The sequence below is a fragment of the Phlebotomus papatasi genome, chromosome 3 (genome assembly GCF_024763615.1).
Source record: "Phlebotomus papatasi isolate M1 chromosome 3, Ppap_2.1, whole genome shotgun sequence".
In the NCBI taxonomy this organism is placed as follows: Eukaryota; Metazoa; Arthropoda; class Insecta; order Diptera; family Psychodidae; genus Phlebotomus; species Phlebotomus papatasi.
In genome coordinates this window covers 83,252,696-83,277,164 of record NC_077224.1, presented here as the reverse complement: position 1 = coordinate 83,277,164, position 24,469 = coordinate 83,252,696, and the positions used below count along the sequence as shown (strand labels likewise).

Here is a 24,469-nt window from a genome sequence, read left to right as displayed (position 1 = left end):
AATGGTATTACAGCTCGTAGCATAACAGTAGCAGAATAGTGAATGATTGACCTGGAAAACTTACACATTTTTCCCGAGCTCGGAAGATGAATGAGTTTTTGCAATTTTTCCACTTAATCTCAATCATCTTAATTATTTTAATGTCACGCAGAAGGACAGAGGGTATTTTCGCGAGAATCATTTCACTGTCTCTCAGTCAGACTTTAAAAACAAAGTGGAGGATTTAGGATGAGTAAAAAATATTATAAGCTGTAAAGCTCATTACCTATTTTAGTTTATTGTAGCTAAAACTGATTACTCTGTCATTTTCCTAATTAATTTTTTTCATATCATGTTTAACAGAGGTTTAACTTTCATTTATTTATAGCCAAGAGTTTAGGGTATTTTATTTACACAACTGCACGTACTCAGATTATTGTCACTTTATTTGTGCAAATAAGTTAGAGGCAGATATGACGGACTTGGACTACAATTAAATTAACACTCTGTCTATATATGAACAATAAGCTTCTCCAGCGCAGATAAAAGCTTCATGGAGAAAAAAATTCCGTAGAAATATTCAGAGTGAGTCATAGTTTTAGTGCCATATTCTTCCAAAAAAAAAATAATAATAATAAAAATAAAACCAGAGACAGACAGAAACTCTGCACAGAGGCAATAATAAAAAGAGATTTTTATTGTGACTCCCAAGTAAGCAAAGTATGTTGGATCATATCTATATTTTCCTCCCATTTTCATATTTATTCAATTTACACTCGCATTTTCCCCACGCTAATAAATTACAGAGGGATTTTGACACGTTAAACTATTAGCTCTGCAATTGTGTTGCATTCATTTAATACGCTTCTATCATCCACGGTAAATACAAATTATTCTATGAATAATTAACGCACATTTTCTTTCTGACAACCCAATCAACAGTTTTAGCCAAAATCTTGACAAATACTGCATTTAACAGTATTGCATATAAGGATGGCTAGATAATTATGTCTAAAATTTACAATATTTTACTTTAATAGGTTCATAATTCCACCTCACAAAACTCCTGGAAATCCTTAGATTTTCCTCTAGACGAAAATTAAAATGTAGCGGCGATTTTTACCCAATTATCTTGGTTTGCTCAGCTTCGTACAAAATTATTTCCACTTATGTACGATTCATTTTCACCGGACACATTGCACCGGATACAAAAATTTGCGCATCGCCGTTTAGATGGAACTTTCATCTACTTGCTTTAACCGTTTGTAAAAGATATCATGCGTTTTAAAATCAATTTAATGCTATTTTTCTAACTCATGTTTTTATGACACTTGGAAAACCATTTTTTCACTGCATTCTGACAGTCAATTAGCTGTCTCTTAATATCTCACTCTTCAAAAAAAAAAAACGTTCTTGGACAGTTTCACGTAGTATATTACAGATTTCTAAAATTTTAATACTCCATCTAAACCAAAATGTAATTCCTTGAGGATAAAACTTCGAATCTGAAACAAAATTACAAAATACTAGTATTACTTACCGAGAATTGTCCAATTAATTATTGGATCCGTTCCAACGACTACACATTGAATTGCTAATCTCTCTCCTTCAACTACAGCCGTATTAGATGGTAATTTAACAGCGACATTTGCTGCAGAAGAAACAAATTTATTTGATAAATTCCAATAATTAAGTTATTCCGACAATGGAACTCAGTTTCTATCTCAAGAGAAATGCATTCAATTAAACGATATGAATAGTAGTACCATTAGATGTCCTTTCATTTCATTTTACGATTTTATTATATTGAGAAGCGAATATCAATGTCTCCAATCTCGGTTCAATAAACAAATTCTTAAGATCAAATAGTAGAATAGCAATTGTGAATATTGTCTCATTAAATTTATCTCGAAAATCGAGATACAAAATTGATTATATGATTATTATTAGAAATACAACAATATATTGATATTTGTCAATAAATAGAAAAGAATAAGAGTTCTACAGGTTCTACCATTCCGTGTATTGCATCTTGGTAATTGTAAAAACACTCTCAACTTTCGAGGTTTTCCAATTTATTTGTTCGCAAAGTATTTTCAATCAGAATTGTAAAATTGTTAAAATTGTTAGAATTGTCAAAATTGTTAAAATGAAAAATTTTCAATTTTTGTTAAATAATTCAAAAATTCCTTTGTGCATCGGGCTGAAATTTTAGTATGTTGTAGCCGCTGATTATACCTATCAAACAAAAAAATACTTAAGTCGATCGATAACCTCTGACCCGTGCTATAAGGGGTCAAAGTTAGAAAATTGACCGGCCTATATCTCCGGTCCTAATTAACATTTTGAGCTAAGTTTTGGGTTTCTGGTTTCGTCTCGATGAGCACTTTCAGATGGAAGTTCAAAAAGTCACCACAGGTGGCGCTGCGATAGCGTCAAAATTCAAACTCATTTTTCTCAAAAATTCCTTTGTGCAAATTAATCAAATTTTAGAGTGTTGTAGTCTAGTCTATGACGTGTCTAAAAAGTGAGGTGGGTTAGCTGTGGCTACAATAGAACCGGAGATATGTGGGGTCAAAGTTCACGAAATTCAAAAAATCATATCTCTGGTTCTATATGACCGATTTTGATGAGTGAGGGCTTAAACGAAAGATCTCACCAAATGATACAACTTCCAAGAACACTTGAACTTCGTGGGACCAACACCAGGGGCGCCACAGTCGAAAAACCAATTTCAATATCACATAACCTCAATTATCTCGACTGTCGCTGAACCGATTTTGATGATTACTTCGACATAATTGTAGAGAACATTTGTCTCTATATTTCGTCCATACATCATTTTTCGATCAGATAATGCGATCTGTCCGATTTTGTCGTTTAAGTGAGAAAAAATTGATTTTTCCCATAATAACGCTTTGAAACCACTCAGATGCCAATTTGACTGCCTCTACTCCACCAAGACACTTAAAATAGGGTTTTAAATGGAAAGTCTCACAAAATACAACAATTCAAAATTAGTTATCGGTTATGAGCCAGTTCATTATCGATTAATAACCGATTTTAGCCGGTTCAGAATTATCAGAAATTCCAAGATCTTGCCAACGAGCGCAAATATAACTCCATTCGGTTGATAAATGCGCTCTCTTGAGCCTTTTTTTAACATTTGACCTTGAAACACCGGTATTAGGAATGATTCAAGGGTATTATCGTACATAGACGAAATGTCCAAAAATGAAATGAACAAAATCGCACGAACAGATTTTCGAGCAATCTCAAAAGAACATGATTTTTGGAGGGAAAGGAGATAGTTGGGAAAGGGAAAAAATGAGGAGCATCTTAATGGTCCCAAGATCGACTTAAGAGGAAGTTCCCCGAAGTTCCTAAGTCTATATCTCTAACCGTTTGGCCTCTAGAGCTGGCGACAGCCGGACAGACAGACAAACACCGGGACGACATTTCTCAGAAATCGTCTGAAATGTAGGGATTTGTTGGGAAAAGTGGTCCCCAGGATATTTTGAGGGAAAATCGAGGGATTTGATACTGTTTTCTCCGTGGAGTTCAAGCAGTAATACTGAGCAATCTCCTCGGAGAATTCTTGCTAAAGAGTTCTTAACTAAAAGTTCCTTCACAAATTTGTTTATAAATCGGATTTCTCTTCATAAACCTCAAATTCTCCTTCACCGCACTGAGAAAAAAACGGGGGTGCGATTAACGTTTTTTCCTCATAACTTTAACACTTTTTAGATGTAAAAATATATCAACACTTTTTAATGTTAATTTTACACCTTTTTAAGAGTAAAATTTACATGAAAAAGGGTAACTTTAACCCCTAATACACCTAAAAAGGGTAATATTTACACCGATTTCGGATCAATTCTGCAGGGTAAAATAAACATTTCCGGAATGTTATTTTAACTTTTTCGGATTTTTCACTCAGTGCATGTATTCCATCTAGCTTTCCTCATCTCACCCGTCGAGATAAATTCACAATCGCCATCCACATTTAATTTAGCAATTATTTTCGTATTAGGAAAAAAGTCGCACATTCTTAACACCAAAATAAATTAGGAGTTGTAACATAAAAATTGATGACTTTAATTGTGTCATAAGAAATCCACAAAATATCCAAGTTCTTAGGGGTTGAAATGGCATAAAAGTAAATCATTAAATTTATACATAGCATTTCTCTCTGAGACCATTTACCCAATGAAACCTCCAAAGTGACAAAGAGAAAAAAAAACAGCTGAAAAACTTACCGACTACATTTATTTCTTTACTCTCCTCTGGCGACAGCCTACATGTATACAATCCAGCATCGGATTCCTGGGTTCGATCAATCACGAATTTCTGTTCAGACTTAAGTATCGTGTATCTGCCCTTTAAATCTGCTAAATTTTCCACACTTGTGCCATTTCTGAACCTAAATATTGTCCATAATGGCAATTGTGGGGAAAGCAAAGAAAATAGCGAGAAACAAGAATAAAAAAACAGCATTAATGAAAATACCACAATATTGGAATACACGGAGAGTTGAATATCACTTTTTTTTCACTCAGAGGATAATAAAAATATAGATTTTTTATATAAATTTTTATAGCCACAAAACTTACCATTGAAGCTCGTGGTTTCCTGGTTTTGTTACATTGCAATGCAGTACCAGTGGATGTTTTATTTCAAATACTTTTAATTTAGCGTCTGTAATATCGTAATTTGGAACTATAACATCACCTGAAAGAGGGAAAAATCAAAATTCGCATTAGATTTTGTTGGATATTTCCTTCAGAGTGTGATTGAAAAGAGGAAAGGTTTTTTGAGGAAGTAGAGAAGGAAGTTTTGCAATGTAAATTTAAAATAGAATATAGGAAAAATAATCTCATCTAACTTGGAGAAAATGGGCTAAACTAGCAAATATTTCCAGCAAGATTGTCACAGCTAAAATACTTTAAAAGGACAGCTATCAATAAAGAATCTGAGAAAAAACTGGACGTAACTATACAAAGCTGTAAACTTTTTATCAACTTTTTATGGATATTAAGCATGGGCATAATAAATACTTCTTAAGAAAAATTAATTATTATTTTTAAACAAAGTAAAAATTAGGCCACGCCCCTTATGTACTTGTATCAAAGTCATGTATTTCTTGAATAAACTTAATTAAGGCAAATAATTACATGTGCAATTTTCATGGCTTACAAAGGGAGATAAAACTACGCCAACTATCATTTTCAAACCAAATAAAAATAGGCCACGCCCCTTTTAATAATAATAATAATAATAATAATTTTTAGCTTGTGTCAAACTGAAATACTTTTTGAGTAGAAGTAATCAAGGCAAATAATTACATTTGTGAAATTCAATGTTTAAAAAGGGAATAAAACTACGCCATCTACTATTTTCATCCAAATAAGATATAGGCCCCGACCCTTATGATCTTGCATCACACTAAAGTACCTCTTGAGAAGATTTCATTAAGACTGATAATTACATTCGCAATTTTCAGTTTACAAAGGAAGATAAAACAACACTATTTATCATTTTCAAAAATTAAAATAGGCCACGCCCCTTTTAATACTAATAATAATTTTGTTGTATTAAACTTAAGTACTTCTTGAGTAGACTTAATTAAGGCAAATAATTACATTTGCGACTTTCAGAGTTTAGTAAATGAGATAAAACTACGCTATCTATCATTTTTAAACCAAATTAAAATACGCCACGCCCTTTTTAAAGATAATAATAATTTTGTCCTTGTATCAAATTCTAGTACTTTTTGAGTAGACTTAATTAAATTAATAATTACATTTGAGGTTTCCGGTGTTTAAAAGGAGATATAACTACGCCATCTACCATTTAAAACCGAGTAAAAACTAAGCCACGCCCCTTATGTTCTTGTATCTAAGCCAAGTACTTCTCGAATAATAAACATAATTAAGACTAATAATTACATTCGCAATATTCAGAGTTTACAAATGGAGATAAAACTACGCTACCTAATATTTTTAAAACAAATAAAAAGTGGCCACGCCCCTTTCATAGTAATAACAATTTTGTGCTTGTATCGAGCTCAAGTACTTCTTGAGTAGACTTAATTGGAGTTAATAATTACATTTGCGATTTTCAGTGTTTAAAAAGGGGACAAAACGAAGGTATCTATCATTTTCAACCAAGTAAAAAATAGGCCACGCCTAAATGATAGTGTCAAAAGCTAAAAACAACCAAGCTGTCAAGCAAATCACTCCAAAACTTATGCAGATTTCCAGTACTTTTACTAATCTTACGCAGGAAATGATGAATACTAGAGACTTTCTATAAGAAAACAGTACGTAAATTGAAGTGGCATCCAAGGAGGCGTGGCCTAAATGATATCGCCCTACTAATTCCAAGGAATTTAATATATGGAACTATTTAAAAGGTGTTCGATAATTTTATTATCCCTATTAGAGTGGCTGACCTATGACATCCAGTTTAACAGCCCACGTTTGCCGATCTATGAGCCACTTCAGGAATATGTTCGGTTTCGATCTCAAGGTGTTCCAAGGAAAGATTCTGAATTTGATTCAGCCACCTTATCCGAAGTGTTCCCTGAGGTTGAGATCTCCTCACAATGGCTTGCATAGCTTTTCCGGGGAATCTATGTTATTTTATTTTAAACTAACTTATATGAGGGGCGTGGCTTATTGAGTAAATAGGAAAAGGCCTTGCAAATTATATCCATATTTGATTTTCTATGAGTCCATCATTCCTGATATGCAATGCTATGCCCTTATTTTCTAGTCCTCTTGAAAACTTTATGTTTGATAATTTTTTTTGAACTAACACCATTTTTTCATAACTGAACAATAAAAACGATTTTCAAGCTATTTTAGAAAAAAAACACAAAAGACTGCAAATCGTTTGACCAATGCAAACAAAAAGCGGCGACACATGGCATTGACGTTTTTTTTGCCATGAGACATCGTAAATTGTTTCGAGTTTTCTTACTTTTTGCTTCATATCTTTTGTTACTTTTTACCCCAAGTGGTCGTTTTTAATAAAAAAACATTTCTTGAGTGAAGAATCTTTGCAAAATTCTAAAATAGATAGCGGCTTCGTATTCAAAGAATTCAAGTCAATAAGGAAATAATCATCAGTGCATAAATTTTGAATAATAAGTAGGTAATAATTGACATATTCTTCAAGGAAAATATTTTAAAAACAGGGCTAAAAATTTTGTTTTTTTTGTTTTCTAAATTTCTTGTTCGAATTCGAAGTAACATACAACATCGAAGAAGGTTTATGGAAGCTATTTGTGGTAAAAATTTTAAGCCGCTATCTTATTTATTTTGGAAGATATTGAATTTTGAAATTTTCGATTTGTGACTCTTTGCCCCAGTCTCTCCTATTGTTAAAAGTTTGTCAAATGGATGTTTTTCTTTGTAAAACGTGACAAAAAGTTTTGCTAAATTGGGAAATAACCTCTTTTTGACATTTGTAAACATAACAAAATTCTTTTTTTTTTTAGCAAAGTATGGAAGGATATCCTTTTGACAAACTTTTCTTGTTAATTTGACAAAACTTGTTTCGTTAGAGTAAACGAAAAAGACCTTTAGGCTCCTCCCACAATTCAATTTGGAGGAGCACCTTGTCCTTTTCACACAGAAAATCAAGAAAGGGGCGTGTCTAAAAGTAATAAAAAGGAGGAGCTTAGTAAGCCCAATAAAACTTTCTGCAAAATACTGGAATAAACAAAAAAATATAGCATTGTGACGTGGTTCTTAAAAAATGTAGTATTTTCAGCTTAATATTTCACACCAAAAAGCTATTAAAGAATATTTTACAGAGAATGAACAAAGAAAGGAAACAGAAACATTGTGGGATGTCTATAATGATTTTTTATGGAGTCTCTGTGGAAGAAGAATAACATCATTCTTAACTGAGAAGAATCTCTAATACCAAGTAAAAAATACTAAAGCACTTTTCCTATATCTTCGTTACTATTTTTCTTGCTTGCCCAACACATTCTCACTTGATTCACATTCAGTTGGTGTTTTTAGTGCCCACAAACGATATTGCTAACGAATGAATCTACTAGCTAATTATTGTGATTTTCTCCTCATTACATGTCCACGAATTTTCTATCCTTCCTCAAAAAACTAAAGCTAAAACAAGAAAAACTTGGAAAGGAGAAGCAATCAATTGTCGATTCAAGACAATCCAGGTCAATACCGATGCAATCTATTACTGCATTTCGCATGAGAATTTACAAATTGACACGCACTTTTCTCAAAGAGCAAAATAATATATCAAGCACATATTGAAGGAAAATCAATTATTTTCCATTTGAGAGAAAAATAGATTTCAAATAGCTTCTAATACCACAAAAATATAGCACACAATCTGCAGAAGGTCTCAAGCTCAATTGACTTCTAAATATCTCACTAAACAATGTTGCATGAAGGAAATAATTAAATCAAATTCTTGTTAAAATATTGCACAGAGTATGAAAAAAAAACGAAGCTTCTATAGCTAGAAATAGTAATTTAATGAAAAATATTTTATCTCTCCTTCAGCGAGACACAATTTTCAATGGAATTTCCACCTAGAATACATATTTCACTTTTACCACATTCACTTCGTTGGAAAAACAGTGAATAATAAAGTGATATTAATGCAGAAGCAAATGCACAACAATATTTTCCTGAACCTATGAACCTTTATGCAATAAAAAAGGCCAAACTGTATGCACTTTGATAAAAAAAATTAAAATTTCTTAGATGTAGCTCAACTGCCTGAAACTGCAAATTGTTGTAATTCTCGTCACAAAATTTAGTAACAAGGTACAGTAGACTCTCTCTCAATCGTGAATATGGGGCAAAATGTCATCCGGTTTAGCGATAGAATTGAGCGTCAAAGCCTTTGTAAATTCCATAAAAAGCGCTCAATTATAAAGAATCACGATAAAATAGGAAGAACTATAGCGAATTTGAGCGAATTAGCTTCATAATTAAACGTAAAAATAGTCAACAGAATTTGTCGCCCGATTGAAAAAGAGCCGATTGAGTGAGAGTCTACTGTAATTCATCGATTTTACTAGCTGCCGATTTAGATGACAAAATAAGTTACGACAATCGTTGATTCAAGCGACCATGTAACATTTCAAACAAATTATAAATCCCTAATAATGAGCTTTACTACAAGGGGTAACTCATATTGAGAAACCCTTGTCAATTGTCCGAGAAACGCTTCGCGAAACCCAAAAAACCTAAAAATTGTATCGCACAACCCAAGAAACCAGAAACCCTTGTCAGAAAATATTGGAATGAGTTACCCCTTGGCTTTACTACACTAAGAAAAACCCTAAAAAGTTAAAACAACTCTATGGCTTATGGCAGAGTAGAATTAACTCTAAGAAGATCGATGTAATTGTTACTCTTTTTCGTTGTAAATTTTAGTACAGTAGAGTCTCTTAAATTCGAACGCTTGGGGGGTATTTTTGACATTTCTCACCTCCCAAATTCGAAAGATTTTTTCAAAACTAACGAAATTTGTGTGAGATTAAATTGTACTTTGAATCAAATTCCCGTACTTTCTCGCAAGTCTTAGTGGTAACATAATTCCTTTTCATTTTATACGATCATAATGTATGTAAACACTCAGGAAGAAGCACATAAATATGATTTTCATTCACCAAGAATACGAACTTTCTAACATAACCTCACAATTGGCATTTTGAATCCAAACGGCGGGCGTTCGAATTTGAGAGATTCAGAATTGAGAGACTCTACTGTAAATAGAGTTGAAACATCTCTTCGTTCGAGTTGAATTAACTCTACGAATATCGATGTAATTATTACTCTTTTTCGATGTAAAATTTCATCTCGACTGAAGTATATGCTTAAGTGTTTTCGTTTTAAGAATACACTTAAGGAGAAATTCGTGTGACAAAGTTGATATGGAACATCAACTAGAAATATACCTAACTTCATACTGCCTAATTTCATGAAGACATGTGCGTGCATCATACGTGATACTTCGCACGAAACATAGGGAACTTGAGGTCAAGAAAATATTAATAAAGAAAATGATAAAATAAAAAAAAACATAAAATTGCAAAATCTATCCTTTTTGGGATTTTAAAGTGTTATTTTAACTCTTAAAACGAGTCATTTTCAGTCTTAAAAAGAGTTATTTGCACTCTTTTGTCACTTAAATTTTAGAAAAAAAAGTTAAAACAACTCTTTCGAATATTACACCTAAATAGAGGTAAAATCAACTCTAAAATATAGTTAATCGAAAGTCAGAACGAAAAAGAGTCAATTCAACATCGATTAGAGTAAGTTTTACTCGATAATTTTTCTGAGTGTAACGATTTTAAATGCTTGAACTCCAACAGAGAGCAGTTTCACAATTTTTTTTTCAAATTCTAACCATCCTGGCTGCTAAACGGTAAGAGATAATGACTTCCGGTTCGGGTCTTCCCCTCTCAAGCCCTCCAAAAACTTGACTTTTCAACTTATCTCAAAATTGTCCCTAGCGATTTCAATGATTTTCTGAGATATCTTGTAGTTAGTCCGTCTGAACATTTCGTTCTTAGACACTTTTGATCGGTTAATTCGCCATCTTGAATTATTCAAGGTCAAAGTTCAACCACCCTGGAGGGCTTATTTTTCAACGGATTTGGACAAATTTGGACTTTTTTGAAAGCCCTTTTAATTGTGAACCCGACTGCATAGGTCACAATCGGTGATGGATCGATAAAGTAACGGTAATAGCCCTATTTTAAAAATATTGTTTTTCACATTTTTTCACTCTTTTGACAAATATAAAATTCAAACGGTAAGAGATATCGACTTCCGATCTTCAATTACCCCTATTCATTTTAAGAAAACAGTTCTATAAAATTGTTTCAGAACAAATTGCTGTTTCAAAGTTACTGGTCAATGATTTTGAAAAAGTTCTCATCTTGATCAATTTTCAATCTGATATGGTTATTTGATTATAGACAAATTTATGGTAATTAAATATTAAACTGACATGTATTCGAAAATTTTACAGTAGAGCTCTTCTTCGGGTGTTCGAGCATCTCGCAAAGCCTCCGACACTTTGCCACTTCTTTCTTATATAATAATTTTTTGATATAATATGCTCAGAAAAAGAGTAAAATTCAATGTAAAATTAGATTTTTTAAACTTCTTTCAAAGTAAATATGAAAATATTTCATTTATTTATTTTTTCTTCTTATATTTTTTATTTTTTTTAGGTGACTTATTTTGCTTTTTTTGTCACATGTCATTACGAAACACTCTTAAGGACATTTCTTTTTGAAATTCCATATCTAATCCGCCAAAAGGATATCATCTCAACTGAAGTATATTCTTAAATCTAAAATATTTAAGCATAAATTTAAGGGGCAGGCTGCCCCTTAAATTGATATGCAAAAATTGGTTTGATGCCGCAATTTTTTGAATATTTTTTCCACGTGTAAAAAGCAATGAAGGAGTAAAAAAGCTATGACCATGTAAAAAAGCCCAGTCTGTTCGATGTGATTGTGTACCAACGGTATCTGTTCAATCGGCAACCTATTTAGGGCGCTCATTGAGCATGAGTCACTTTAAACTCCCAACTCAGCTTCCTCTTGTCTTTCAGAACGCTTGAAAGTCTTTCACTGGCATATCAGTTGCTCGCATGAATTTTAGTCTTTGATGCAAATGTGCTATTTTGATACCAAATGCTCGGATTTTCCTCAGGGAACTTTGCGGGTCGTCTCAGGGGTTGCTTTCCGAATATTCCACGCCACAACAATTTGTTAATTCTTTGACAGTTAAAGGTGTAAATGTTTTTGAGGTTATGATGTTAGGAAACGGAGTAGTCTAGGGGATCTAGGTATCATATACTGATACATTCCTTTCGATTTTTATTCACCTGAAAAATATCTGGTTGTTCCGACTAAAGTTAGTCCAGAAAAATGCATATTAATGATATTTTAAGATAATTCATTTAATGACAGCAACAACTTCAAGAGATAGGTTTATGTCTTGAATAAAGAACTCTTAGATATCAAATTCTCTGGAGCTTGAAATTTCTCTTTAAAGCTAAAAACAAATGCACCCGAAGCTGTTGAAGGTTTTTAGCCATCATTCTAATTAAAACTGAGTTCTACATAACATTTTAATTGGTCTATTTGTAAGTTTATTAATAAAGTTTGGGAACACAATTTACTCTCCTGTGTGAGAAGTCTCCTCTCTCTTTAAATTAATCGACATAGAAATTAATAGTGCTTCCGACAAGTGTTTTCATCACTCACCATTTTTCTTCTTTCCTCCTGCCAACAATATTTTATGAATATTTTGTTGGACGGGGGCGGGGGGATGAGGGGAAAAAGGGTTTCAATCAAACTTTGTGAAGGAAATTTCTTTGGTTTTTTTTTATAACTATTTATAATCGTTAAAGTTCATTTGATGATAGTTATTGTTGCTTTTTTTGATGAGATTGGAAAGAAGAAATAAAAAAAAGGTGAGACTAAAAGAAAAGCCGCTTAAGAAAAACTGTTTTATGAGGTAAATTTCCAAATATTTTCTCTTTTTTGTGTGTATTTGTGGGTCGGATGTTGGATTTTTGCTCAAATTTAAAAATATGATCACAAAGACAATGAAGGAAGTGTCTGGTGTTTGAGTAAGAGCGTGGAAAGTTTTGCATTTTTCTTTGTGTCTAGCTACTTTTGGCGGGAAAAGTCTACTTGGGAAATTTCTGGGGGAGTCTTAAGTAGGAGGAGGAAATTCAAAGCTTAAGAGGAAAACTGACAAATATTAATTGATATTGCAATGATTGCGAAATTCTCTGTTCTCATATTCCCTTCTATCGTTGCTGTTTTCGTTTTTTTGTTCCAATATCACGAATTAGTCTTTTTTCACTCGTTTTAATTTTGCTGATTGGAAAATGTTGTTTTTTTTTTTTGAAATCCACAAATGACTTCAGACTCTCCTAAAAATACACCCATTTTTTCCCACAATGAGAAATTCTCTCGCTTATGTCTTTTATTATTACTTTTCTACTCTGTGAATGTCTGTCTGGGGTTCTCTTCAATTATAATCATAATTGCATTTTCGCCCATATATCTCACTCTTGCCACACTTTTCTTATCGACTGACGGAGAGCTGGAGGATTTTGTGACCGACAATAAACATCAATGTTTCATTCAACTTTTTGGTCAGTAGAGACACAGTCGATGGGATTTATTTAGTTACAAATGGAATTTATTGTGTTCCCTGTGGTGCTTTTCTTTCAGCAAAACTTCCTTTTCAAACTGGAACTTTCGAATCAAAACATTTAAAATGATTGGAAAAGTCCTTTATGGTACTATTCCAATGAAATATTAAAAGGGGAAATCTTTTTCCTAAAACAAATACATGGCTGTTCTCATGTGTTTTTGCATTATCGACTTCGTGTCTCGACTGTTTTGCGCAGTCCTCGCCATGATCCAAACCACCAAATAGTCGAGACAGGAACCAACAAAAAGAAAAGTCGATAATGCAGAAGCACTTGAGAACAGTAAAGTGCCAAAAAATGTTAATTTTTTAATGGAGGAACACCATTAAAAACTTTTTAAAACAATTAAAATACTTGCTCATTTTTAATTTAGATAGCTTGTAGGCTTCATTAAAAATCCTGATTATGGGAAAAACCTGACCTATTTTGGAGAGTGAATAAATAGACATCAGATTGGACTTATGCTTAGCCATGCAATCCAGAATAAAAATACCCAACCATTCTTACCATTTTTCTCACTTTGCGTTTGCTTTTTGTAATATTTCGGGCCTGTGTCCCGACCAGTAACCAATTGGTTCTGAATTTTTGGAGCAGTTAGTCATGAGGTCACTATCAGAATACCTATAATGCTGTTATCAACTCTCTGAGTCGGAACAATTTCCCTTCATTTAACTTCCTATAACTTGCCATTTTAACCTAAATTATAAATTAACAAAAAATTGGGTAAGTGTGCCAAATTTCGGCATAGTTATATGCAAGCGCCAAAGTCTCAAGTTTGAAATGTAATATTTCTAATACAAATTGATTTTTTTATTCCTTCTTCTCAAGGAGTGTTCCTTGGAACCTTGTAGACAGTTTATTGTATATAGTTAGTCTAAAATTATTCTTAATATATTTTAAAATGAATAAAAATGTAGACATAGCTTTGGTGCCCTAATTCGGACACCTTCATTCTCATAATTCCTTGCCCTTCGGGAATTCTTTCAATGTTTTCTCGTCATCTCGTTTATCGACGCTATATTTTTTATTATTCTTTTGCATTGTGTAATCTCTAGTTTGTAAAAACTAAAAATTTGTGGAAATTCGAGGAACAAAAAAGGTGGCCGGAATTGCAATCTGACCATAATTTGGCATATTTACCATAACAGTGACGGTTTCTTTTAAAAATAAAATATTTGAATGTTAGTACATTGTACTGGCAGAAGTGCTATACGAAGAAGTTCTTCCTAAATACTTTATACATATTCCCATCACGTTTTGTGAAAATTTTGAGATCTCATCACTCTTGAGCAATTTTGCACTAAAACTGTGACACGTTGGAATAATAAATTTACATTGTTGCTAAAAGGTTGAGCATCAATAAAAACTGCAAGTGCTGCTGAATGGATTGAGACTAGAAAATCAAAGACATTGAATGGAGTTGCATTATTTACAAGTTTTCTATACCTAACTCTCCTAACTGCGTATACTTTTGTGTGCCCGTCATTTACGTAACTTTTATAGATTATCCACGTTAATTGGACAGGTTGTCATTAAAAATGCCACATCACAGAGTTCAAATACTCTGGCGTACAACTAAAACTAAATTAAATTCATTTAATCGGTGTGTCACGAAGTTAGCACGCACCCACCTGTCTTTTTTAGCTCTTTTCTGTTACAATACACCTCTGACTAGTTTTTTTTTGTATGTGGTACGGGTTTAGTGTGTGAAAGTTTTTCCGATGCTGACGGCTTTTTTTTCGCCACCCTCTGACTCATCCTATTCCTTTAGTTCATTCTCCGTATTATATAAATTAATGTGTGATTCACAGGTTTGGCCATTGGAAAGTCCTTCTCTCTACAGTTTTTTTTCCGCAAATATAATACCAACACGAAAAATTTGATGTTACCGAGAGAATGAGGGTATTAAGGAACGTTTCTAAATCCATCAAACAATGATAATAAAATACATTGACCGTGTATAATATACTGATTTATTTACACGTATTTTATTTAAGTCTCATTAGAGGCTTGAATAAACAAACTAATAGAATCCGGAATAAAAATAATTGAGGTTTTTTAAGGTTATGTTCAAAATGTGTTTGGAGCTTCAGCGTTTCTGATTATAGCCTAACAAAGTTTACACATTCTACTGACTTTTAACTATTGCAGGTAAGTTTTTATGTCAGTAAGCTATTTACAGTTGAAATGAAACAGACAATAGTCAAAAACTTCATGTTTGAGGTTATGTTCTAAAACTTTCGACAGCTTAAAACTCTATTGTGTTATTCAGACGAGAATCACATACCGGCTTCAGACCTAAGGCTTAGCTATATGGCTTAACTGTTCTAATTTTTTATCAATCACAATTTTTTGGAAAAATTAAACTTAGGATTGGGTTATTAAAGATAAATGACCTATTAGACTCTCAATAAACAATAAAATTGCTCGCTATTTAGCATTTTGAGACCTTCCGGAACTGGGCTAAACCTCTAGTCTGAAGACCGCTTTACATTTGATTCTAACTACGTTCTTCTAATATCAAATTTATTAGAAATAAAATATATGGAGAGGTGAGACTACATTGAACTGGGGCTATATCGAAAACTCTGCTTCTAAAGGAAGCTGGGTTTCCTTCTAAGGTCCTGCTTAATTAAAAAATATTCAAATTTAGACGAAATGTAACAGAACGAAAGATACCCAAGTAGCAACTACTAGTCGTCACGACGTAAATCTAAGTGTAATTTATTAACTTAATTATATCTGATGCCACGTGAATTGTCACAAAAGAATTTTTCGGACCAACTTGATGTCTGCGATTTTCTATTTTGCTGAAATGCAACGAAATCGACCCATTTTTGAAACGGATGGTAACTAGCAATGAAAAAGAGTTCACATACGAGAACAATAGTTGGAAAAAATCATGATCCAACCGTGATTAGCTGGTTCAAACGATCGCCAAGCCTGGAGAGGAATGATAACTTTTCGACTCTATCGAATCGACAGTATCGATAAATCTATATCTATTAGATTACGTGAATGTCGACTTTTTACGGATTGTTGGGTCATTCATTGGGACATTTTTAACAGAATAATAGTGTTGATAAATATCTATATTAGTTACAGGAAGTGTAGCGATCGTTTAAAGTTTTTAGAAGCGACAGTCGATAGTATGGAAAATAATTTATATTATTTGAATTGACCCTGAATTGACAACCAAAAAAGTTCTGCTATGAGTTTGGTGGGATTGGAAGGGAATCATCCACTATAAGCTGATCCCCAATGGCCAAAAGCTCCATTCGGACCTCTATTGTCATAAACTGACAAGAATTGAAGGAGGTAATCGACCAGAAGCGCCCAAAATTGGCCAATAGAAAGGATGTCGTGTTTTATCAAGACAACGCCAGGTCTCACACATTTTTAATCTCCGATAGGAGGATCTGTCAAACTCGCCGTATAGTTCAGATTTGGGCATTTGCAAAAATTCCCTCATGGTGCGAAACTATTCTGAACAAAGACTTTTAAAAATGAGCCAGTAAAGTTTTCCACCAGTAAGGACGACAACTTCTTTGATCGTGGAATTATGAAATTACCTTCAAAATGGACAAGTTAACAAATAAAATTGCACATATAGCATAAACTTAACTGTGTTAATTTTATTTTTAAAATTTAGCATGAAAAGACTCAAGACTTTTTACTTCACTTAAGATTAAAAAATAATAATTCCCAAGCGGCATTTGATATCTAAATAATGTATGTCTCAAATGTAACCAACATATTATCAACGTAATCAAGCTATTTCTATAAAATATAATGTATCAACATAATGGAGGTATATTATCTGAAAATTATATGCGTTGTATGCCAGAAAAATAATTTAACTAAAAAATGTATAGAAAATATCAGTTGTTTTCTATTAATATAAAAAATACATTTTATTTGATAAATACCAGTTAATATATTGGTATTTACCCTTAAAATTATAACAAATGTTTTTAGATCCATAAACAAGTCATAATATAATCCATTTTTGAGTGAAAATGTGTAAATCTATGTCGAAAATATCGAAAGTATATTTATCTTACATATTCTTGCTGTTATGTTCACATAATGTCGTGAAATTATATGAGCATTATGTTCTGATTTTTTTTCTGTTATATTTGTTCCGCAAAGGAGACAACTTGTATACAACTTGTGGTGTTTTTGTATAACCCTGTCAGATTGTCAAATTCTGCTTTATTTAATAATCAGAGATACATTCCTGAGTTGAAATTTGTGAAAAAGTTATGTTTTACACTAAATTAGAGTCTGAAAGTGCATTAATGTCAGCAGTAGAGTGGAACACTGAGTTAGAAGTGATAAGATTTAGCAAGATAAGGAAAATTCAAGGATAAATAGTCAATTAATACTGTATTTGTTTGCTAAAAAATTCCTTCTTTAATTGCAGTGTATAGCGGAAGTCTTCTTCTTTCGTATGACAAAACAAAACAACAGATACATTTATAATATAAGACAAATTACAAAACAGAAACAATAAGCCTTCCTGAGTTGTCATAGACTTAAATCTAGATTTTTTAGGTAGTCATGGGCCCCTGGGGATAAGCGGTCCAGACTACTAAGTCCACCCACAAAGCCTATTCTGGGATAGTCGTTCACGATATGATTCGTGGTTTGTACACTACCGCAGTCACATTCACGGGAATGTGAATGAATTCAGGGGAATGAATTCAGGGAAATGACCAAGTCCCCTGAATGTGACTGCGGTAGTGTACAAACGACGAATCACATCGTGAACGACTATCCCAGAAGAAAGAGGCTTTGTGGGTGAACTTAGTAGTCTGGACCGCTTATCTCCAGGGGCCCATGACTACCTAAAAAAATCTAAATAGCGGAAGTGAAAACGTTAGAACACTTTTCTGATCATTTGTTGTAAAACTGAATTGCACAAAGTGCCCAAAAATGCCAAAAAGTTCACCAAAATCATAAATTTGCGCTGTTTTGACACTTGATGTTGTGTAGTTATATTATTGATATAAATAATCTGTATTGTAAACATAATGTAAATAAAATAGCAAAAATATATAGATGTATTTTCTTCTGCATTTCTAACTTTATCAGGTTATAAAATCTTGATTTTATTTCATCTAAACTAAAAGAGGACTCGAGCAAAATATTTAAGAAAGTTTTGAAGAAAAATTCAAAAGAAATCATAGCTTGAAGAAATTTGTAAAGTCTTCGCCATAATTTTCGTATAGATATCAGACATCTCTACTCATTTATAGGGATATATGCTCCTTGGGTTATAATAATTTAAATACCTTATCACATGAAGCTTGGCTGTTCCATTCTATTTAAAAAAAAAACGCGAAAAACAGTTGATATTTGGCCTCCTAGGGGAACCGCCTTAAACGACATTCTCATAACCTAACGCCACGTTGTGCTACATGGGTATTCTTGTATCTTTGAGGTTATGCTACCAAAACAAAACTGTTTATCGCGCCACAAACGATTATCCCACAAAGCTCATATGTTCTATGAGCTTTCAATGCTTGATAAAAGCTTCCTTTCTCGACCAACATGGTCAAAATTTAACACTCAGAAAATAAGCAGAATTGAAAGTCACGTAATTTAACATCCCTGCTAACGACATTATCCTTTAACCACATAATACGAATACACACCCAATTGATAAATACTTTCATCATTTCCACCCACTTTTCCTTGATTCTCTCCATAACACATTCTGACTCCTTGTTTTTTTCTTTTTTTCTACCTCACAAACTTAGGATTATTTATTGCGATAATTGGCTAAATACATAATAATGATGCGTAAAACGTAATTTTCGTGTTATAATTTATATCTTGAGGCATATTTTGTATATTTGTGGACTATAGCTCTGAAATTGGCCACAAAAAAAAAGGATTCAAAGAAGAAAGGGCAAAAATATACGTTGTTATATCCAAATTCTATTCCATTTTGGTCAAGGCGATTTTCCCCCAAATTGATGGGTCACACATTAACTTTTTCTCATCAATTTAATCTTGTGAATTCAATTCAATCCCTCTTCTCAAGCAATTCTCAGCATGCACAAAATATTTTTAGGGTAAGATGGGGTAATTCGGAACAATGTTTATTTTGGAATTTTTTGAGATTTTCTCACTGTTTCAGATGGACTAAGAGAAAAAGAAATCCACGAAGAAGTGCAAGACTTTACGTGCGAGACTACTTCTTCGTTGGTTTTTCCTTTTGTCAGCGAAAACTGTTAGGAAATCTTAAAGTTCCGAATTAGACAATGTTCCAAATTACCCCATTTTACCCTACTTCCAAAATACTCCCCCATCTCTAAATCATTTGGATACATCGGAAAAATCATCTCCCGCACATTTCCTCTCTCCCATTTTCCGCATTTTCTTCTTGAACCACTTAAGACACTGGCTGCCTTAACTTTTCGACACAACACAGTTAAAGGGGTTGAAGCTTTTGGAAATTTGAGATCTTGTCAACAACTTATGAGTCATGAGGATAAAAAGGACTAAAGTCCCAAGGAATTTTATCAAACAGAGAGACAAAAAAAAAGTAAAAGAAAACTTTCAACTCTTCTGTTCAACATTTTTTTTGTTGTTACTTCTTCAAAGAATTCTTTTTCTTTTGTAATTTGTCCTCCTCCTTTTTGGCTTCCCTATATCCTTTCCTTTACTATGTGACAAACTTATTATTATAGTTATTCAATTTTTCCCGTGGACGACATCCCTCCGTGTGCTCAGTGAATAATTTAACTGTTTGACAAAGAAAAATCATGAAGAGTAGAATGTTCATGTACGAAGAAAAGTACAATTCATTGTGAAAAGCTTTTGGCAAAATCAGAATTGTTCCTTAACTGGAAAGCATATTCTTTCTTTTTTTTTCTCCAACAATTTCTCACATTCAAATCACAGTCACTTCCAGGAAGAAATTTCTTCTTTTTTTTTAAAAATTATCTCTTCCATGCAAATTGTTTGACATAATTCTTCTACACAATTTGAATGGAAAAATTTAATTTTCATTTCATCAAGTACACTGTAAATTAAAGAGAGTTCTTCTACTACTTGATGAATGAAGTAACGAAGTTATGTAAATGGGTCTTAAAATTACTGTTTTTTTTACTTTTCTAGAAGAATAAGAAAATATCACATATAAAAGTATTGATTTCTTGTGTTATCAGAAGGGAAATTCTGTAACACTATGACAATGTCATATGACTTATCGTGGTAAAATTCGGGAGTAGGACAACAAAAAAGCTTGATGAACATCGAAAGGGAATTGCAAGAAACTCTATGAAACTTTTAGTAACTGATACAAGTTGGATTTATGATCAATTCTTCCGGAATTACTCGAATTTGTCATATGACATTGTCATACTGTCACAGAAGTGCAATTTCGAAAGGCAACAATTAAGAAACAGCTCAATTTCACTTCGGCGTGTCCGACTTTGAGCAAATTACCCTAAACTGACCAAAAAATAACTCAGACTAGTAATTTCTTATGTCATTTCCAGTTTGAACGTATGGAAAGATTTGGAAAGACGGACACTTAAGGGGTAACATCTACCGGCCATTTTTTAATTATCGTTTTTTTTTTGTAGAAAATGATATATAGTAGGAAAAAAATTCAAGTGCCTCAAAACGATGAATTTTGGAAGCAACTCCGAACGAAGCATCAGCTGCTCCATTCAGCAAAATCCAGAAAAGCCAAATTAGAGAAAAGAAAAATCCCGAAAAGCCAAAATACAGATAATCAAAGTTCCGAAAAGGCAAAATCCTGGAAGGCCAAAATCCAGAAAACCAAATTCCGAAAAGCCAAAATCCCGGAAACCAAAATCCCGAAAAGCCAAAATCCCGAAAGCCAAAATCTCGAAAAGCCCAAATCCCGAAAAGCCAAAATCCCTGAAAATTCAAAATCCGGAAAACCAAAATCCCGAAAAGGTAAAATCCCGGAAACCAAAAACCCGAGAGCGAAAATCCCGAAAACCCAAAATCACGAAAACCAAAATCCCGAAAAGCCAAAATCCGGGAAACCAAAATCCCGAAAAGCCAAAATCCAGAAAAGCCAAGACCCAGAAAAGGTAATATCTGGAAAAACCAAAATTCCGAAAAAGTAAAAACCTGGAAACCAAAATCCCGAAAAGGCAAAATCCCGAAAAGCCAAAATCCGGAAAACCAAAATCACGGAAACCAAAATCCCGAAAAGGCAAAATCCCGAAAAGCCAAAATCCAGAAAAGCTAAAATCCGGAAAACCAAAATCCCGAAAAGTCAAAGTTCCGAATAACCTAAAATCCCGAAAAGCCAAAACTCCGAAAATCCAGAATCCCGAAAGCCAAAATCTCGAAAAGCCAAAACCTCGAAAAGCCAAAATCCCGAATGGGCTAAAGTTCCAAAAGGCAAAATCCCGAAAAGCCGAATTCCCGAAAAGCCGAATTCCCGAAAAGCCAAAATCCAAAATCCAGGTCTTATTTTTTTTGCTTTCGGGATTTTGGCCCATTCGGAGTTTTTGCCTTTAGGCATGAAACTTTTTCGGGATTTTGGCTTTTCAGGACTTTAGCGTTCGGGATTTTGGCTTTGGGGATTGATTAGAACCCAGTTTTCCACACATTCCTAACCAAACTTTAAACACGCTTTCTTGAAAATACATTTCAAAAGCGACTAACTACAAACCTTAAGTATTTTTTATCCAATTGAATTGAAATTTTCGTTCAGTTTTAAAATCAAATTGCCGCCAAAATTGCAAAACAAATTCATTTCCCAATTATACTGTGAAAAAAATATTTCGTAAAATTGTTTGTAAATGTTTGTGAATTCCTATTGGCGATTTACAAAATGTTCGTAAATCGCTTAACTCACTAAAAAGTTCGTAAAAGATTTATTTTTTTCACAAAGGTTTTTCGTAATTTGATCAGTTCACGAACATTTTTTGTTTTTTGACAAATATTTGTTCGGAAATGCTCGTAAAATTGTGTTATTTGTTCGTAAAGTTTTGTCACATAAACAGAAATGTATGAACAAAGTAAACGAAGAAAAATATTCGGCAATTGTTTATGTTACGAACAACGTTTGTGAAAAAATACAAACTTTTATGATTTTTTTTTTGTTTATTTTACGAAATATTTTTTTTTCTGTATAGCTATAATCGTTGATGACTTCTAAAGTCCTGAAAATCTCGTATTGATCAATTTGATCGATCAATTCAATCTTGTTAAAAGTTTGTCAAAAGAATGTTTTTCTATATAAAATACAAGAAAAAGTTTTGTCAAATTGGTAAATATCATCCTTTTTTACAAAGCTTCTACAAGATCCATTTGTCCGTTCAATTAAACTTTTTTTCAGAGTAGCAAAGTCAAAAATAAATCAAGAAAAACGCGTTAATTTTGGGCTTTCTGGTAAATCTCACCCCTTAAGAAACAGCTCAACTTTATATGCAATCACTGAGAGAAATCCGAAAAAGTTAAAATAACATTCCGGAAATGTTAATTTTACCCTGAAGTATTGATCCAAAATCGGTGTAAATATTACCCTTTTCAGGTGTATTAGGGGTTAAAATCAGCCTTTTTTTGTTAATTTTACCCTTAAAAAAGTGTAAAATCAACATTAAAAAATGTTCATAATTTTTACACCTAACAAGTGTTAAAGTTATAAGGAAAAAAAGTTAATCTCACCCCCGTTTTTTCCTCTATTTATTTAAATTACTATTAATTTACTGAATTGCTTCTGTATTTACTAATTAAAGTAATTTAGGTAATTTTCACGTTATATTAACGTAAAATGTAATGTAAAATGTATTAACGTAAAGAGTAATGTAAATTACTCTTTAAAATGTCATTTAATTCTTTAATTCATTTTTTTAGAACACCAAGAAATTGATTAAACTAGAAAATACTGAATTACTACGTTACTTAACTACAATTACTCAAATTGAAGTAATGGAGACGTAATGGAGACGTCATTCAAATTACTTCCCCTAAACTTATTAATTCTTTACGTTATCAAACTGCTCCAAAAACTCCTTCCAATAAATTTCTCAGTCCATCCATGTCAATAAATCTTTTTGTCCAGCAACTACTTGAGTATTTTTGTGAACACAGTAGTATTCCACTGAACTAGGTCACTTTTCTCCGAGCACCGAGAATTAAAGATATATCCCCTTTAACTTTTTTTATTTGCATTTTCGCAAAATTCATTAAAGTATTAGCACAAATAAATAGGAATTTGTTCATTGCGAAACGACTTGAAATAACTCTAAGTTTAAAGTAGAACATTTGTAAGATATTCAAGGTCTTGTTTTGAGATCAAACCATTCACATATCTACTGAATGAATGATTCAATGAAAAGTGCAATAACCATCGATTGCAACGTCTCTTGACACATCCAACACTGAAAATTTTTGCAATTTTAGCAAGTCACAAGAGAAACAGTCAATGAAAAGAAGAAAAAAAGTATAAACTTAAATAGTGCGAAAAGTGCTAGCAATCCCTTTGCGTCACAGGAAACGAAATAAAATGTAGAAAAAGTCACATTTTTTCCCATACTTTCCCATCGAAATGTATCCATTTCCACTTTAGATTTCCCATCGATAAATTCAATACAGCAGCAGAGCAAAGCTTTTCAAACTTGGTTCTATTCTATTAACTCTGATGAACGGAGCTTTGGGAAAAAAGGGTAGACAGAGAGAGAAAGAGAGTTGGAAAATATCCATAAATTAAAAGTAAAACTGCTTCAAGTTTATGAAGTGGAATTTGTGTCGATGTCTTTTCAAACTCTTCCTAACATTCCTAAACAGAGAATAAATCCCAAATGCTTAAGACAAACACACTACTGCCCGGTTACTCTGTGAGGAATTCTTTTCTTCATCTATACAGCCCACTATATTTGAGAAACCCCCATCACATTGGGTGTTTATTAATACAGAACATTATCAATTAATTACCCACTGATTGATTGATTAGTAAGTATGGAGGACATTTGTTTTGTGGGTTAGTTTACAAGAACTTTACAGTCATCTACTTCACTCAAATTTAACATTATAATGTACTTTACCATTCACGCACCATTTCAACATTCAACTTTTTCTCAATGACTATCGACAGCTTTTCTTCTTTGAAAAAGGGTGATTAAGACTTTGCAGTACACTAGAACTCATGAATTCTCAGAAGAAATCGAACGAAATCACACCAAAATTGGCGCCCTGACAATCTAAGACAATCTAAGATTGTCTAGAATTCAAAGACCTT

General features: G+C 32.8%; 1 protein-coding gene across 1 annotated transcript in view; it reads right to left on the bottom strand.

The window, feature by feature from the left end:
• LOC129806789 (uncharacterized) overlaps positions 1-24,469 on the bottom strand; it is a 66,264-nt gene that overhangs the window by 24,415 nt on the left and 17,380 nt on the right. The window contains exons 3-5 of the mRNA XM_055855563.1: positions 4,593-4,710; positions 4,239-4,402; positions 1,520-1,630 (exon numbers count right to left, since the gene is read on the bottom strand). Coding sequence (XP_055711538.1) covers positions 1,520-1,630; positions 4,239-4,402; positions 4,593-4,710 — 393 coding nt within the window. The remainder of the gene's footprint in view (positions 1-1,519; positions 1,631-4,238; positions 4,403-4,592; positions 4,711-24,469) is intronic.